This window comes from Piliocolobus tephrosceles, chromosome 2, assembly GCF_002776525.5.
Source record: "Piliocolobus tephrosceles isolate RC106 chromosome 2, ASM277652v3, whole genome shotgun sequence".
In the NCBI taxonomy this organism is placed as follows: Eukaryota; Metazoa; Chordata; class Mammalia; order Primates; family Cercopithecidae; genus Piliocolobus; species Piliocolobus tephrosceles.
The window spans coordinates 89879193-89895953 of record NC_045435.1 but is presented as its reverse complement, the minus strand read 5'-3'; the positions used below and the strand labels follow the sequence as shown (position 1 = coordinate 89895953).

The 16761-nt window shown below is 43.2% G+C and overlaps 1 protein-coding gene across 1 annotated transcript in view; it reads right to left on the bottom strand.

The window, feature by feature from the left end:
- LOC111555376 overlaps window positions 1–16761 on the bottom strand; it is an 18529-nt gene extending 1768 nt beyond the window's left edge. Inside the window, exons 1-3 of the mRNA XM_023231364.1 lie at window positions 16647–16761; window positions 13941–14118; window positions 13512–13771 (exon numbers count right to left, since the gene is read on the bottom strand). Of these exons, the coding sequence (XP_023087132.1) occupies window positions 13512–13771; window positions 13941–14118; window positions 16647–16728 (520 nt within the window). The 5' untranslated portion in view covers window positions 16729–16761. The remainder of the gene's footprint in view (window positions 1–13511; window positions 13772–13940; window positions 14119–16646) is intronic.

Sequence of the window (16761 nt, the reverse complement as noted above, 5' to 3'; positions counted from 1 at the left end):
AAAAAAAAAAAAAAAAAAAAAAAAAAAAAAAGAATATAGAGATGTCAGTAGAGCCCAGAAGACGGCTTTTGTCCCAAGGCCCTTTGTCAAACCCAGCAAAACTGAGCTTCAGTTTTCAGGAGACAAAAGACAAAAACCCCGGGCCTAACTAAGGGGAGGAGCCTCAGAGTAGACACCCTACGAAAAGTTATACCTTCAAAAAATGACCACACCCTCAGAATGAGGGTGAACTGGAAGCACTCTCGTATGAACTCACAACATGACTTCACACTGGGTGGTTCAAAAAATCTGAGCCAAGGATGGATGTGGTTTAAAGTGGTGCTGGGATATTCACAATAGCAAAGACATGGAATCAGCCTAAATACCCATCAATGATAGACTGGATAAAGAACATGTGGTACATATATACCGTGGAATACTATGCAGCCATAAAAAAAGAACACAATCATGTCCTTTGCAGGGACGTGGTTGGAGCTGGAGGCCATTATCCTTGGCAACCTAATGCAGGAACAGAAAACCGAACACCGCATGTTCTCACTTATAAGCGGAGCTAAATGATGAGAACTCATAAACACAAAGAAGGGAACAGACACTGGAGCCTACTTGACGGGGGAGGGTAGGAGGAGGGAGAGGATCAAGAAAAACAACTAATAGGTACTAGACTCAAAACTTGGGTGATGAAATAATCTGCACACAAACCCTTATGACACAAGTTTACCTGTGTAACAAACCTGAACTTGTACCCCTGAACTTAAAAGGTAAAAATAAGTAAATAAATAAAGTGATGCTGGGTTGGTCGTACCTGCAGGCACCTGGCTGAAGCAAATGTAGATTCTGTCTGGAGGAACCTATCTTTCAAGCCACACTTTAGAGTAGTCCTACAATTAACACTCTAAGGGGCATGTCCTGGCTACTCAAAACATTGCACACCACACAAGGAAGTTGAGGCACCATGAGCAAATGTCAGCCAGCAAAAAAACTGGGAGCAGGCAGAGCCTTTGAGGCTTGAGATACAGGAATGACCACAGGGATGCTTTAACATGCCTGTGAGGGCACTCTGTCTTAGGTTTGCTGGTGGGTACATGAATGTTTCTAATGTTATTCTTTATTCTCCATATATGTTTTATAAATATCCTTTTGTCTATTCAATACAGAGTAAAAGCAATTAAAAATCATAACAATGTCAATTCTCCTTACATTAATCTCGCAAAGCAATTCCAATTAAAAAGCCAGCAGGGTGCCAGGCGCGGTGGCTCAAGCCTGTAATCCCAGCACTTTGGGAGGCCGAGACGGGCGGATCACAAGGTCAGGAGATCGAGACCATCCTGAGTAACACAGTGAAACCCCATCTCTACTGAAAAAATACAAAACACTAGCCGGGCGAGGTGGCGGGAGCCTGTAGTCCCAGCTACTCGGGAGGCTGAGGCAGGAGAATGGCGTGAACCCGGGAGGCGGAGCTTGCAGTGAGCTGAGATCTGGCCACTGCACTCCAGCCTGGGCGACAGAGCGAGACTCCGTCTCAAAAAAAAAAAAAAAAAAAAAGCCAGCAGGGTTTTCTCAGGAACTTGACAATCTGATTCTAAAATTGATATTGAAGGATAATAGTCCTTAAATTCTAGGATGGTTTTGAGAAAGGAGAGAAAATTGGAGAGTCAGGTTGGGGGCAGATTTGACCTACCAGATAGTTACACATATTTTAAAGCTATAATTATAGAAATATAATTAAAGACAAGAAAGCTATAATTATAGAAATAGTGGGGTACTGGCATAGAAACAAAAAAATAGCCCAGTGAGGGCCATGGAGAGCCTGTAACCTGATGCCTACCCAGGAGGACACTTGACACACTTTACACAAAGCATCACGTCTGCAGGAAATTAGGGCTCTGCAGTAGATGGTGGCAACATTGGCTCACCAGAAGGAGAAAGGAAGTTGTATCCCACCATAACAAAACTTCAGAGGAATTAAAACTCTGAATGTGAAAAGTAAAAATGATAAAGCTAATTAAAACATATAGGACCAGCACAGTGGCTCACACCTGTAATCCCAACACTCTGGGAGGCCAAGGTAGGAGGATCACTCGAGCCCAGGAGTTCAAGACCAGCCTGGTCAACATAGTGAGACTCTGTCTTCACAAAAATAAAATTAGCCAGGCATGGTGGCACATACCTTAGTCCCTGCTACTCTGGAGGCTAAGGCGGGAGGATTGCTTGAGCCCAGGATTTCCAGGCTGTAGCGAGCCATGATCATGCCACTGCCCTCCAGCCTGGACAACAGAGCCAGACCCTGTCTCTAAAATAAAAAATAAAACCGAAACCAAAATGCATATAGGACCATGTTTTTATGACTTGGGATGAAGCATATTTTTAAAAATAAGATTCAAAACCCACAAACCGCTGGGTGCAGTGGCTCACACAGGTAATCCCACCGCTTTGGGAGGCTGGGGTGGGAGGATCGCTCGAGTCCAGGAGTTCAAGATCAAGCTAGGCAACATAGTGACACCCCATGACTACAAAAAATTTAAAAACTAGTTACTCAGGAGGCTGAGGTGGGAGGATCGCTTGAGCCCAGGTTGAGGCTACAGTGAACCATATCACGCCACTGCGCTCTAGCCTGGGTAACAGAGCAAGACTCTGTCTCAAAAAAAAACAAAAAACAAAAAACAAAACTCACAAACCTGAAGAAATGTGTTAGGCTTGATACATCAAAACTAAGGTTATCTGTTCAGTAAAGGATACCAAATCTCACTGAAGATTGATGAATTAAGATAGGGCTCTGTCCAAAACCAACCAGAGGTCAATATTGAACATATCTAAAGAGCTCTTGAAAATAACAAGCAGAGTGAGCTGGGGGGAGATGTGAGGCTCCCATGGCCTCACCATGGAGATTAGGCCAGGCCAGCTTCCTGATCTCCTGGCAGGGCAGGGAACGCTATCCTCAGGAGCACCAGAGATTGGGGGATGGGGGCTCCTGAAGTGAGGTTTAAATTTAAACAGAAACTTTTAATGGGACAAGGCATTTCATAACTGAAAGTGACTAAAAATTATGAACTCTGCCCAAAATGACATTTGGGGAAGGAAGGAATATTTGACGTAGGATATGTGGGGGCAATTATTTGAAAGAATAAAACCATTTAATGTGAATACCTTAACAAATTCAGACGCCTCAGTAAACAATTACAGGAGGAGATACGCAGCATAATATAATTTATACCAACTAAACACACACAGCAACACTATGCATTCTTCAAAGACACAGATATCTTTAATTACACTTTATTATGATTATGATTATGATTATTTGAGATGGAGTCTTGCTCTGTCTCCCAGGCTGGAGTGCAGTGGCATGATCTCGGCTCACTGCAATCTCCACCTCCTGGGTTCAAGCGATTCTCCTGTCTTGTCTCAGCCTCCCGAGTAACTGGGATTACAGGCACCTGCCACCACGCCCAGCTAATTTTTATTTTTTTAATAGAGACGGGGTTTTGCCATGTTGGCCAAGCTGGTCTCGAACTCCTGACCTCAGGTGATCCACCCACCTTGGCCTCCCAAAGTGCTGGGATCACAGGCATGAGCCACTGTGCCTGGCCTAATTACACATATTAGACAGATTTGAGTTGATGTTCTTTTGCGGGGAAGGGCAAATGGAAGATGAAGGAGAAAATGAAGCCAGTGATAATCACACCAGCAATGATAGCGTGAGGACCCTTGCCTGAGATAGGACTGATGGGACTGTAGGGGCCCACAGAAAGCAAGAACATGAGAGAAGCAGAGAGAGAGATCCACTGTAGGTAAGCAATCTCACGTCAGTGAAATAAAACCAGAGTTCAGAAACAAAATGTGATTCACTCCATCAACAGAAAAAATAACTTTCAAAACGTTAAAGTAAAAACAAAATCTACAATTAGAATGTAGAGTAATGAGAACGTCACATATTGCACAGGATGTGGGCCTAACTGCACACAGATTGTCCTGGTCTAAAGTACTTTTAATATCAAACAAGAGAGAATAAAAATAAATTATTTGTTATTATCATCAATTATCACTGCACATTCAGCTCAAGACACTTGAAAAGGAATTAATAAAGACAAAAAGAGGACAGTTCATGTGTTACAAAGCAGAAAACTCATAGACTTGAGAAATAAAAATCAATCGCTTATTCTTAAAAAACAACAAGGCTGGGCACAGTGGCTGACGTCTGTAATCCCAGCACTTTGGGAGACTAAGGCAGGAGGATTACTTGAGCTCAGGAGTTCCAGACCAGCCTGGGCAAAACAGTGAAATCCTGTCTCTACAAGAAATTTAAAAAACTAGCTGGGCATAGTGGCACACGCCTGTAGTCCCAGCTTCTCAGGAGGCTGAGGCAGAAGGATTGCTTGAGGCCGTTGAATTCAAGGTAACAGTGAGCTATGATCACAGCACTGCACTCTAGCCTGGGCAACAGAGTGAGACCCTGTTTCAAACAAAACAACAACAAGAACAACAAAACAGATAAGCACTTTGTGACTCTTACCAAGCAAAACAGAAAGAGAAGGAAAAATGGAAACACTTCATGGTTTGAGTAGAAAAGAAACTAGAACACATCCAGGGAAAATACACTTTCTCAGAATCTCAAGACTGTTGACAATTTCCTCTTTGTGGATTTACACTCTGGATGAAATGACCTTTTTCTATGAAACAGAAATCATTTAAACAAATTTAAAGAGTGACAGAAAGCCCGACAAGTCCAATAACTATGGGCAAAACAACTTAAAATATTCCCCAAGAGCAACCACTCAAAGGAAAACAGGCCTATGTGGTTTCATAGGCAACTGCTATCCAGCGTTCAAGGAGGAGATAATTTGTGTTATTTCAAATGTTCCAGAACATGAACAAATATTTTTCAAGTGAAGCATCGTCCTGATACTATCATTTGACAAAGGGGTGCCTTTCTCTACATACCTTAAAGTGGAGCCCAGCGTCACTGGAGGAAAAAGTAAAAAGGTTGTGTGCATTGTGCTGTGTGGACTGTGCCATGTGGTACTATTTGTTCCCCAGGGCCCAGACCTTTCTTAAGCTCAGTGTTATCCATGTCTGGCCCAGAGCCCGGCATACGGTGTCTGTTGAATGAATAAATAAATGAAAGCATGCTCCACAAAAAGATATTAGGAATCTGAATCCAACAGATGAATGAAACAAAAGTACACCATAAGCAGGGAGGAATGATCTCGGAATGCAGGGCGCATGGACGTGAGGAATCTGTTCAGGGAACAGACTCGGCATCCTGAAAGCAGAGTCAGAAAACACATGTATAAAGGAGAACGTTCTTTCCTGAAATCAAATGCCGTGGCCTCACAGAAAGGAATGACTCTCCCCTCAACAGATGACAGGCCAGATTGGCACCATGGCATGCTTCAGGGTAAAGTGTAAGAAGCACTTCCATGAATACGGGCAGTGAGAGAAAACACAGCTATGACTCTAGGTTGTTTTGGGGAGAAAGGGGGACTCAAAACAATGAAAAAAGTGAAACACAAATAAAAGAGAAAGAGGTGAAATCATTACTAATTACAAGTCATATGAACGTAGGCCTAGAAAGCCCAAGAGTCCACTAAAAATTCTTCGATATAATAAAAGAGTCAAGCAAGATGAACTCCCAGATGTCTTCAACAAGAGGAGGAGTCTGGAGGATGGAAATGAAGAAAAGCGAAAATGCAGGAAGTCTCTGGCTCCCTGCTAAGGAGGCTGTAGACACTGATTAACTACGTGATAATTCAATTTTAAATATATACGTGGAAAATAAGAGGTGACCAATAGCAGAAGGAAATGTACATACGTAACTTCTAAACCGCTAAAGGATAAAAATAGAGTGAAGAAAAAAAATCAAACCAAAATGTAAGGTGAGGGAACAAAAAAAAAAATCCCCAATCTTCTTGGTAAATAGATTAAAGAACAATCTCTCAGATGTGTTGAAAAATAATGGCAGCCAACTTTGTGTTGTTTACAAGAGATACATCTAAAACTAAATGACACACTGTCTCGTGGGAAATAATAATTTTTCTGGAATACTGTTCTAAACATTTGCAATTACACAAGAAAAAGAAATGAGGAAGACTTACAGGATTTTATTTTAGGAAAGAACGCTCAGCTTTATAAATGTGTTTTCTGACTGCATGCTCTAACTCAATTTGCAGTCAGTTCCCTGAACAGATTCCTCATGCCATGTACATACACATTGGCAGGTGGTATGTCTGTGGCCCACTCAATTGAAGAGAATCAGCTAGGTCCAGGAAGGTTGCTGATTACAAAGTAAATACACAAAAATCTAAAATAAAAAACAGAAAATACGACAAAAGAAAATATACCAGGCTGGGCACAATGGCTCATGTAATCCCAACACTTTGGGAGGCTGAGGAGGGCGGATTACCTGAGGTCAGGAGTTCGAGACCAGCCTGACCAACATGGTGGAACTCTATCTCTATTAAAAATACCAAAACTTAGCTGGGCATGGTGGCACACATCTGTAATCCCAGGTACTCGGGAGACTGAGACAGGAGAGTCGCTTGAACCCGGGAGTCGGAGGTTGCAGTGAGCTGAGATCGTGCCACCGCACTGTAGCCTGGGGCCACAGAGCAAGACTCTGTCTGAAAATAATGAATTCATTAAATATATATATATATACACACACCACTCACAATAAGGACATAATATATAATATTTAGGAATAGACTCAGGAAGCAGCATGCAGTAACTACATGGAGAAAGCTACAAACTCCTGCTCTACAGACATAAAGAAATAGCGCAAAATAAAAAGTCATTATTTCCCTAAAAGGATCTATTAATTTCACCAAAATCCCCATGTGATTTTCTTTTTGACAACTTTATTCTAAGACTGTGGAAAGGAACGTGGGAGAACAGCAGGTAAATTCTTTAAAAGATGGAGAATGAAAGAGAACTTGCATTACCACATAAAAAAGAATTCTAAAGCTACAATAATTTTCAGAGTGGTGGTAGCATAGAGATGTAAATGGTAGGAAGACACCAAAATAGGGTGGGAATTTAGAATATGATAAACGGGGCATTTCTGATTCATAGCCAAAAAAAAAAAAAAAAACAAGTATTCAACAAAGTATTTTTATATAGCAGGCTACCCATTTGGAGAAAAATAATACTGAATTTCCTCTCTCAATCATCCAGATGAATAAAAATTTAAAGTATTTAAAGAAAAGAAATAGAAAATGATGAGTAAATAATTTTATAATCTTAGGATAGGAAAGATATTTCTTTGTTGTTGTTGTTGTTGTTGTTTGAGTCTTGCTCTGTCGCCCAGGCTGGAGTGCAGTGGCGCGATCTCGGCTCACTGCAAGCTCCGCCTCCCAGGTTCACGCCATTCTCCTGCCTCAGCCTCCTGAGTAGCTGCGACTACAGGCGTCAGCCAACACCCCCGGTTAATTTTTTTTTTTTTGGTGTTTTTAGTAGAGACGGGGTTTCACCGTGTTAGCCAGGATGGTCTCGATCTCCCAACCTCATGATCCGCCCACCTCGGCCTCACAAAGAGACTGGGGTTTCACCGTGTTAGCCAGGATGGTCTTGATCTCCTGACATCGTGATCCGCCCACCTCGGCCTCCCAAAGTGCTGGGATTGCAGGCGTAAGCCACTGCACCCGGCCAGGATAGGAAGAAAAAAAACCCTAAAATCATGGAGGAAAATAATGATAGATATAAACACATAAAAATTTTACATAACCTTATGGGAAAAAAAAAAGTACACCAGAAAAAAGGGTAAATGAGGTACAAATAGGGTAAAACATTGTAAAGCATTTTACAATGGGTTAAAACTTCCAGTACCCAAAGTTTTGGGGTAGATTTGTGTTCTGAAATAATTTAAGACTTTCAGAAAAGTTGCAAGTATAATATTTTACCCAGATTCACTAATTTTGATGTTTTACCGTATGTTTTATGCTATGTCTCCAAATGTATGTATACATATACATGTATATATAAATGCTTATGAGCCATTAGAAAGTAAGCTGAAAAAGACACATTGCTCCTTTACCACTAGTTACTACAGAATAGAATATCCAGAGTTTTTATAAATCAACAAAAACAAAAGTAGTTTAATAGATGAACATGGGCAAAGGACATTGAAAAGTGTAAATGGTACACTAAAAGAAGCAAGCATTTTATTTGGACTTCCTTTGTTCTTTTAAAATTGATTTAGAAGGTGAGTTTCTTCCTTGACCCCGGGTAAAACCTTGGGCAGAACCTGAACATTTTGCCTGCTGTGGTTAACGTAATTGCAATTGCCATGATTATACCAAGTGTCATATGAACATTTCACTTCAGAAATCAGAATATTCATTTCCATGTAATAATCACAACGTTAGACTTGATTTAAAGTAAAACTTCTCCCCATTGGCATCAGGGCTTTGGCAAGTAGGAGGCTTCCCTCCCTCTAGCTTCCACTCCTCCTACCCCCATCTTACTAACCGGATCTTCCTAACCTGCCAGGGTAACAGCAGCAGAGTGAAGGGGAAAGAACTGTCTTAAGGCCCCCCAACTCTCCCCTCCAAGCCACTGTGAGCTCCCTGAGCCTGGACAGATTTAGAGCTGACTGTCCCCCTCCCTTGAGGGGTATGCATCAGGCTTTCTGAGTGATCCTGCGGGTACCACTCCCAGTAGACTTGCAGTGTGGAACAGGCACCCCCAGCCTGCTCATCCCTGTTCCCTTAAAGGGAGAAAGGTGAGCTCATAGATGCAGTTCTCTCCAGAGAAATTCTCCTCACAAAATCACCTCCAACCCTACCCTCTGGACCCTTTGATACAGACATGTAGCCAAATATCAGTCACACAACTCTCTTTGAATTCTGATACTGTATTTTGATATCTTTACTGAAACTTCCTACTTATCCTATTACACAAGCAATTTACAGAATTTCTCAATGTCATAAAATTAAAACAAAAACATGATATAAGTTTTAGTCTACCAAAAGGACAAAAGTTAAAATAAAAATAATACCTAATTCTGGTGATGATGCAGGAAAAGTCATTTATCTACTGTTGGTGTTAATATAAATGGATTAAATCTTTGAGAGGCTAATTTGCAAATATCTATTGAAATTTTAAATATATATACAACTGATTTTGTAATTACACTTCTAAAAATTTATTGTAGATAAATGTTTGAACAAATGTGAAAAGGTATTCAATTTTTTTATTCTGGCATAGTAAAAAAAATATTGAAATGAGCTCAAATATCTGTCAATAGAAGAATGGTTAAGTAGATTGTGGCATAGCCACATGAGAAAATTATTATTCATCAGTTAAGGAAGATGGAACATATTTATATGTATAGACGTAGAAAGGAATCCAAGATATCTTTTAAGTAAAAATTTAAAAGTTGGAGAATAAAATTATATAACAGTCCTTTATTAAAAATCAAAACCAGAGGCCGGGTGTGGTGGCTCACACCTGTAATCCCAGCACTTTTGGAGGCCGAAGTGGGTGGATCACCTGAGGTCAGGAGTTTGAGACCAGCCTGACCAACATGGTGACATCCTATCTCTACTAAAAATACAAATTAACTAGGCTTGGTGGCGCATGCCTGTAATCCCAGCTACTTGTGAGGCTGAGGCAGGAGAATCACTTGAACCCAGGATGCGGAAGTGCAGTGAGCCAAGATCGTGACATTGCACTCCATCCTGGGCAACAAGGGCAAAACTCAGTCTCAAAAAAAAAAAGAAAAAAAAATCAAAACCAAAAAAAAAAGAGCTAATGTAGAATTTTATATGTATAGAAAGAAGTGTTAGGAATATAAACCAAACAATTTAGTGTAGAAATTCCTAGGTAATTTGATTATAGGAAAGTCTCATTTTCTAATTTTGCACTTATGTATTACTTTTTAAACAAAATGTGTGCATTTTTTTCAAAATCACAACATATTTTAAAATAAACTAGTGATGATGGAATCACAACAGTGAAAATTTAAGAGATGAATACAAAGTTCAAATCGAAAGTGATTTTATGATCTTAAATGCTTTCAACACAAAACTAGAAAGAGTAAACCTTCTCAGCATATTCCATATAATTGATACCACTTTAGAACTAATTTTAAGACAAGGAAACTGAGGTGGAAATCAATAACAAAAAACCATGCACAGGTCAAAATAAAATCAAAATAGAAATTTTATAAAATATTGTGGCATGAAACTAAAGCCATATTTAGAGGGAAATATGTAGCCTCAAAAATTTACATGGAGAAGGAAGAAAGAACAAAAATAAATTATGTAAGTGTCCAACTGAAAAAACTACCCCTTGTGTTTACACAACCTTGATATATGAGAGAGGTAGGGACATCCAGTGCAGGAAATGACTTTTTCAATAAATAGCATTAGGAAAATTGGTAGTCCACATAAGAAGATAAATAAAAATAGATTCCTATGTTACACCATTCCTAAAATGAATGCCACATGGTTTCAATACGTGAAAACCAAAATTTCCAAACTCTGAGGAAAAAAATATAGGAGAATGTCTTTATGACCTTGGGAAAAGGAATGATTAAATAAGACACAAAAAGCATAAATCAGAGACATGATATATTTGACTAAAATAAAACCTAAATTGCTGTTCAGCAAAGGACAGTACAAACAAAATAAAAAGATAAATGGAAAACTGGGAGAAGATTTTGCAGTATACACAATGAACACAGAATTGTATCCAGAATATTAAAAAATAAAAGAATGAAAAAGGCAAACAATAGTAAAATGTCCAAAGTATATGAATAAGTGATTCATAGAAGAGGAATCACAAATAGTGAATAAGCATAAGAACTGCACAACCACATTAGTAACTGGGGACATGCACATTACAACCGCAACGGGTACTATTTCCCATCCATCGGAATGGAAAACATTTTATAGTCTGACAGTACCAAACACTGGCAAGAAATGGAGCAACGAACTCTCAAATACTGTTGTTAGAATATAAATTAATACAATCACTTTGGAAAACAGTTTGACCATGACTATTAAAGATGAAGGTAAATACAGCCTATGACCCAGCACTACTGTGCAGATACATCTTGCTGAGAAATTGTGGAACATGTACATAGGGAGATGTGTGTGAGAATACTTAGAGCAGCAGCAGAGTTTGTGATATGAAAAAATTGGAAACTCCTTCAATGTTAATAAACAAGAGCTTGGGTAAATTGTGGCATACTCACAAAAGAGAATATTGTAGAGCAGTTGATGCATAAAACCTGCATGTATCCATAAGAATAAATCTCAAAACCAATGTTGAATAGAAGGTGCAAGTGGCACGTGACAGAAGTCTTCATTCTATGCTTGCAGAATGAATGTCACTTATGCAAAACGGGTTCTGCCCACACATGACCCACATCTGGGCATGTAGCTGATGCTCAGAAGTGGTAAACTAACCTGAGAAGGACTGCCATCGCTACCTTCATTGTGGACAGGGACAAGAGTATTTCACCCTTATTTTACAGGCTAAATAAAAGCCCAGGGGAGGGAGATTTTCTTTTCTTTTGTTATTTTACTTCAAGTTTCAGATACATGTGCAGAAGATGCAAGTTTGTTATATACGTATAGTGTGCCATGGTGGTTTGCTGCACCCATCAACCCATGATCTAGGTTTTAAGCCCCACATGCATTAGGTATTTGTCCTGATGCTATCCCTCCCCATGCCCCCGACCCCCGACAGGCCTTGGTGTGTGTTGTTCCCCTCCCTGTGTCCATGTGTTCTCACTGTGCAACTCCCACTTATGAGTGAGAATATGCAGTGGTTAGGTTTCTGTTCCCGTTGTTAGTTTGCTGAAGATGATGACTTCCAGCTTCATCCATGTCCCTGCAAAGGACATAATCTCATTCTTTTTATGGCTGCATAGTATTCCATGGTATATATGTACTACATTTTCTTTATCCAGTCTATCATTGATGGCTATTTGGGTTGGTTCTATGTCTTTGCTATTGTAAATAGTGCTGGAATAAACATACGTGTGCGTGTGTTTTGTTTTTTTTTTTTGTTTTTTGTTTGTTTGTTTTTTGTTTTGAGACAGAGTCTCACTCTGTCACCCAGGCTGGAGTGCAGTAGCACAATCTTGGCTCACTGCAACCTCCACCTCCTGAGTTCAAGCGATTCTCCTGCCTCAGCCTCCCAAGTAGCAGGGATGACAGGTGTGCGCCACCATGCCCAGCTAATTTTTGTATTTTTAGTAGAGACAAGGTTTCACCATGTTGGCCAGGCTGGTCTCCATCTCTTGACCTCGTGATCTGTCTACCTCAGCCTCCCAGGCATGTTTCTTTATAGTAGAATGATTTTTATTACTTTGGGTATATACCCAGTAATGGGATTGCTGGATCAAATGGTATTTAAAAAGTCAAGAAACAGGAGATACTGGCGAGGCTGTGGAGAAATAGGAACACTTTTACACTGTTGGTGGGAATGTAAATTAGTTCAGCCATTGGGGAAGACAGTGTGGCGATGCCTCAAGGATCTAGAACCAGGGGATTTTCATGAGGGGTCCCAGTGCCGTGTGAAAAGAAAATGCAGGACTCGTGAAAGCCTTCTCCTGCCCCACTCCACACGCTCCGCACCTGACAAGTGTCCAAGCCCCATTCAGGGCGGGCACACAGCACATCATTCCCGATGAAGCTCTTCTTGTCCTTCAAGAAGAGGAATTGGTACCGCTGTCTGCAGATGTCATTGTTCACGATCCTCACAGCCACCTCGTGAAGACTGTTGGGAGTACTTGGGGTCACTGAGGAAACAGAGAGCCAGCCTTGTCATCCCCTCAGCTTTTCAGCACATCTCCATCACAGAGTTGTCCATATTTGCTAAGGTGGGAGGGAGGGCCATTTCCTGGGATGGTGATTGATAAAGGTCCCAGCCCACAGTCTAACTTTTGAAAAAGCCCAGCTCATTAAAAAAGACTACACAAAAGTGTCCCAGGGGGCTTGGAGTGGTATCCAGGCACCAAAGGACAAGAGGGGATTTCTCCAGTAATTCAGGTTCTATGAGGGTGAAGAGCTGAGCTCTGCCTTATGGCCACCGGCAAGATGCCAAGATCCTAGAGTCCCAAGATGGCACCCCCTGGAAAGAGGCCCCCACAAAGTCTCCCAGATTCTAGGACCAAGGAGAGCACCAACAGGGGCCAGAACTCCAGGAATTTGGGGGTACCTCAGGATAACCAGCAAACAAGATGGATAGAGAAGCCTCAATACCTCAGTATGTCCTGAGATCGTGGCCCTCATGCCATTAATGGGAACTCCATTAATAACCAAGAATTCACTTCCTGCAGTGCTGCAGGGTAAGCACTTGGCATTTCATTTAACTTCACTTTGGGAACTGAGGTCCCTGCAGGCCACATGTGTCTTTCCACTGGAGCACTGGGTCTATCTTTGTATCAAGAGGTCGGGAAATGTTTGCTGTCTGAGTGAATGAGTGAATAAAGGAATGAATGAAGGAGCCCGCTGTGTTCTGAAGAGGCTAGTGTCCTGTAACCTCTGCCGGCCTTCACTCACCTTTTTTCCCTGTAGTTCCCCAGCCGATTACCCAGCACATGCTTCCAATGGATGGCTTGAATTTGATGTTGGGGAGGCAGACGGGCTGGACGAGGGGGTTCCACGAGATGGAGTCCCTGAGCTTTAGGAGGGCAATGTCCTGAGACACAAGATTGCTGAAATCCTTATGAATCGCCATGCGAGTGAGCGGGAGTTGAGTGCCGTTTTCTGGGAACTGGTGGACTCCCACCATCACGGAGTACAGGCTGGGGTCCTTGGATCTGCAGGACCATGGGTAGGAGGCAGGTCGCCAATGGTAAGGCCATAAGTAAGGGAGGAGATGGGCCCTGAGCTCAGGACCACCCAGCCAGGCCCCCTGCTCCCAGATCCCTAGATTCACCAGGGACCCCCGAGGCCAGAAAGCAAAGTCCCCAGGCCCCGCTGACTGACCTCTGCAAGCAGTGCGCAGCTGTGAGGACCCACTGGTGGTGGATGAGGGAGCCACTGCAGATGTATGTGCCCAGGAACAGGATGCTCACCTGCCATGGCCACTTGCCTACCTCTACCAGCTTCCCCTTCACCACCCTGCAGGACACGTTGGTCTGACCGCAAGCCTGGAGCCAGGGCCCTAAGGAAAGAGGATCTCAGGCAGCAAAGGGCAGCCCTCACACCCCTGGACACAGCAGATCTGAGACAGAGAGAGCCGCCTTCCAGCCCTGTCATAAGCAGCCACTGCCACATGCACATGTGGGAAGGGGCTTTTTCCACTGCCTCAAAACTGGCAACCAGCCGGGCACAGTGGCTCACACCTATAATCCCCATGGCTCTGACCCATGGCCACCTGCAAGGTGCCAAGACCCTAGAGCCCCAAGATGGCACCCCCTGGAAAGCAGGGCCCCACAAAGCCTCCCAGATTCTAGGACCCAAGGAGAGCACCAACAAGGGCCAGACCTCCAGGAATTCGGGAGTACCTCAGGATAACCAGCAAACAAGGTGGATAGAGAAGCACTTTGGGAGGCCAAGGTGGGTAGATCACTTGAGGTCAGGAGTTCAAGACCAGCCTGGCCAATATGATGAAACCCCAGCTCTACTAAAAATACAAAAATTAGCCTGGCATGGTGGCACATGCCTGTAATCCCAGCTACTCAGGAGGCTGAGGCAGAAGAATCACTCGAACCTGGAAGGTGGAGGTTGCAGTGAGCCGAGATCACACCACTACACTCCAGCCTGGGTGACAGAGCCAGACTCCATCTCAAAAAAACAAACAAAAAAAAAAAGGCAACCAAAGGCCAAGGTCAGCAGGAGGTGCCCCCTATTCTAGAGTTCCCAAACAATGAGGATGAGACAACTCCTCCTGGGCTTGTTATAAGCCATCAGCCAGGACTCATCCCTGCCCATAGTTTACACAGATGGTTGGGGGAGAGAAGCAGAAGAGCAAATCACTGCAGGGGTGAGCTGCCAGCCAGGGGATTGGTGATGGGGCACAAGTTGGCCAGGCTGCCTGTCCCCAGTGAACAGTAATGTCACACTGCACTGCTCCAGGGGCCACCCATGTGACCGTGTGAGGAAGTGAGTAGAGATGCGTGTCCATTCCCTCCTTGACTCTCACTGGCCCCAGCAGCAGGGGTGAGAAGAGAGCAGGCTGCACTGAACCAGGTGTGAGATGGAGATTTTAAATGGGCCCAGTCTGGATTGGCACAGGTACTTACTAACTAAACATCACAAAGGACAAGAAAGGGAGAAAGTCACACCAGTCATCACAGAGCTTTGGAAAGCCCAGGAGGGAGGATGGCTTGAGGCCAGGAGTTCGAGGCCAGCCTAAGTAACACAGTGAGATCTTGTTTCTACAAAAGCAAAATTAATCAGGTGTGGTGGTGCACACCTGTAGTCCCAGCTACTCAGGAGACTGAGGCAGGAGGATCACTTGAGCCCAGGAGTTCAAGGCTACAGTGAACTAGGATTGCACCCTCCATTCCAGCCTGGGTGACAAAGCAAGATCCTGTCTCTAAAAAAAAATTTAATTTCTTTTTTAATATGGAATGCTTCACGAATTTGCATGTCATCCTCTTTTCACCGCCAAAGAGTCTATTGAACACAGGTATTGAATTCTGGCTGCAGCATTCACAAACCACTGAAGCTCTACGAGCCTCAGTTTCCCACTGTGAAATTGGATGCTGATGAAGCTCGCCTCCCAGGGTGTTGCGACCTCACTCAGTCTCAGCTGGGCTGATACAGACTGGGCACTAAGCCTCACTTCCTCATCATTGCAAGATGGAGTCTCCTATGACTGTGCCTCCCAAACAAACTCAATCGTTCCATGGATGTTAGTGTTAGTCTGCTCCTTTTTTTTTTTTTTTTTTTTTTTTTGAGATGGAGTCTCACTTTGTTGCCCAGGTTGGAGTACAATGATGTGATTTCAGCTCACTGCAACCTCCACTTCCCAGGTTCAAGCTGTTCTCATGCCTCAGCCTCCTGAGTAGCTGGGATTACAGATGTGCACCACCATGCCCAGGTAATTTTTGTATTTTTAGTAGAGGCAGGGTTTTGCCATGTTGGCCAGGCTAGTCTCAAACTCCTGGCCTCAAGTGATCCACCTCCTTGGCCTCCCACAGTGCTGGGATTAGAGGCATGAGCCGCTGTGCCCACTGTGTTCCCCCATTTTTATTTATTTATTTATTTATTTTGAGACGGAGTCTCGCTCTGTCGCCCAGGCTGAAGTGCAATGGCCGGATCTCAGCTCACTGCAAGCTCTGCCTCCCGGGTTTACGCCATTCTCCTGCCTCAACCTCCCGAGTAGCTGGGACTACAGGCGCCCGCCACCTTGCCCGGCTAGTTGTTTGTATTTTTTAGTAGAAACGGGGTTTCACCGTGTTAGCCAGGATGGTCTCGATCTCCTGACCTCGTGATCCGCCCGTCTCGGCCTCCCAAAGTGCTGGGATTACAGTCCCCCATTTTTAATAAGGCTCTTCCCTTCTGTGTTCATGGTCACCCTGGAAATTGGAAGTGCCCTGACACCGTTTGGATTCTCAGTCTGCTGAAGATGTACCACCCACCAGGACATGGACACACCAAGGCCCTTCAGGCATGAGGACAGCCAGACACGGGCTCCCAGCAAACAGACCCCTCCAGCCTCTGTCCCATGTCCCTGAAGCTTACCTTCAATATATGGCTGATTCTCTAATCTGGCAGAAGAAAGTGGAGATGTAAGGCCTTGAAGATACCCCGGCCCACAGGCCATGGCAAGCGGGTATCTACTCCTCAATGCTCCTTC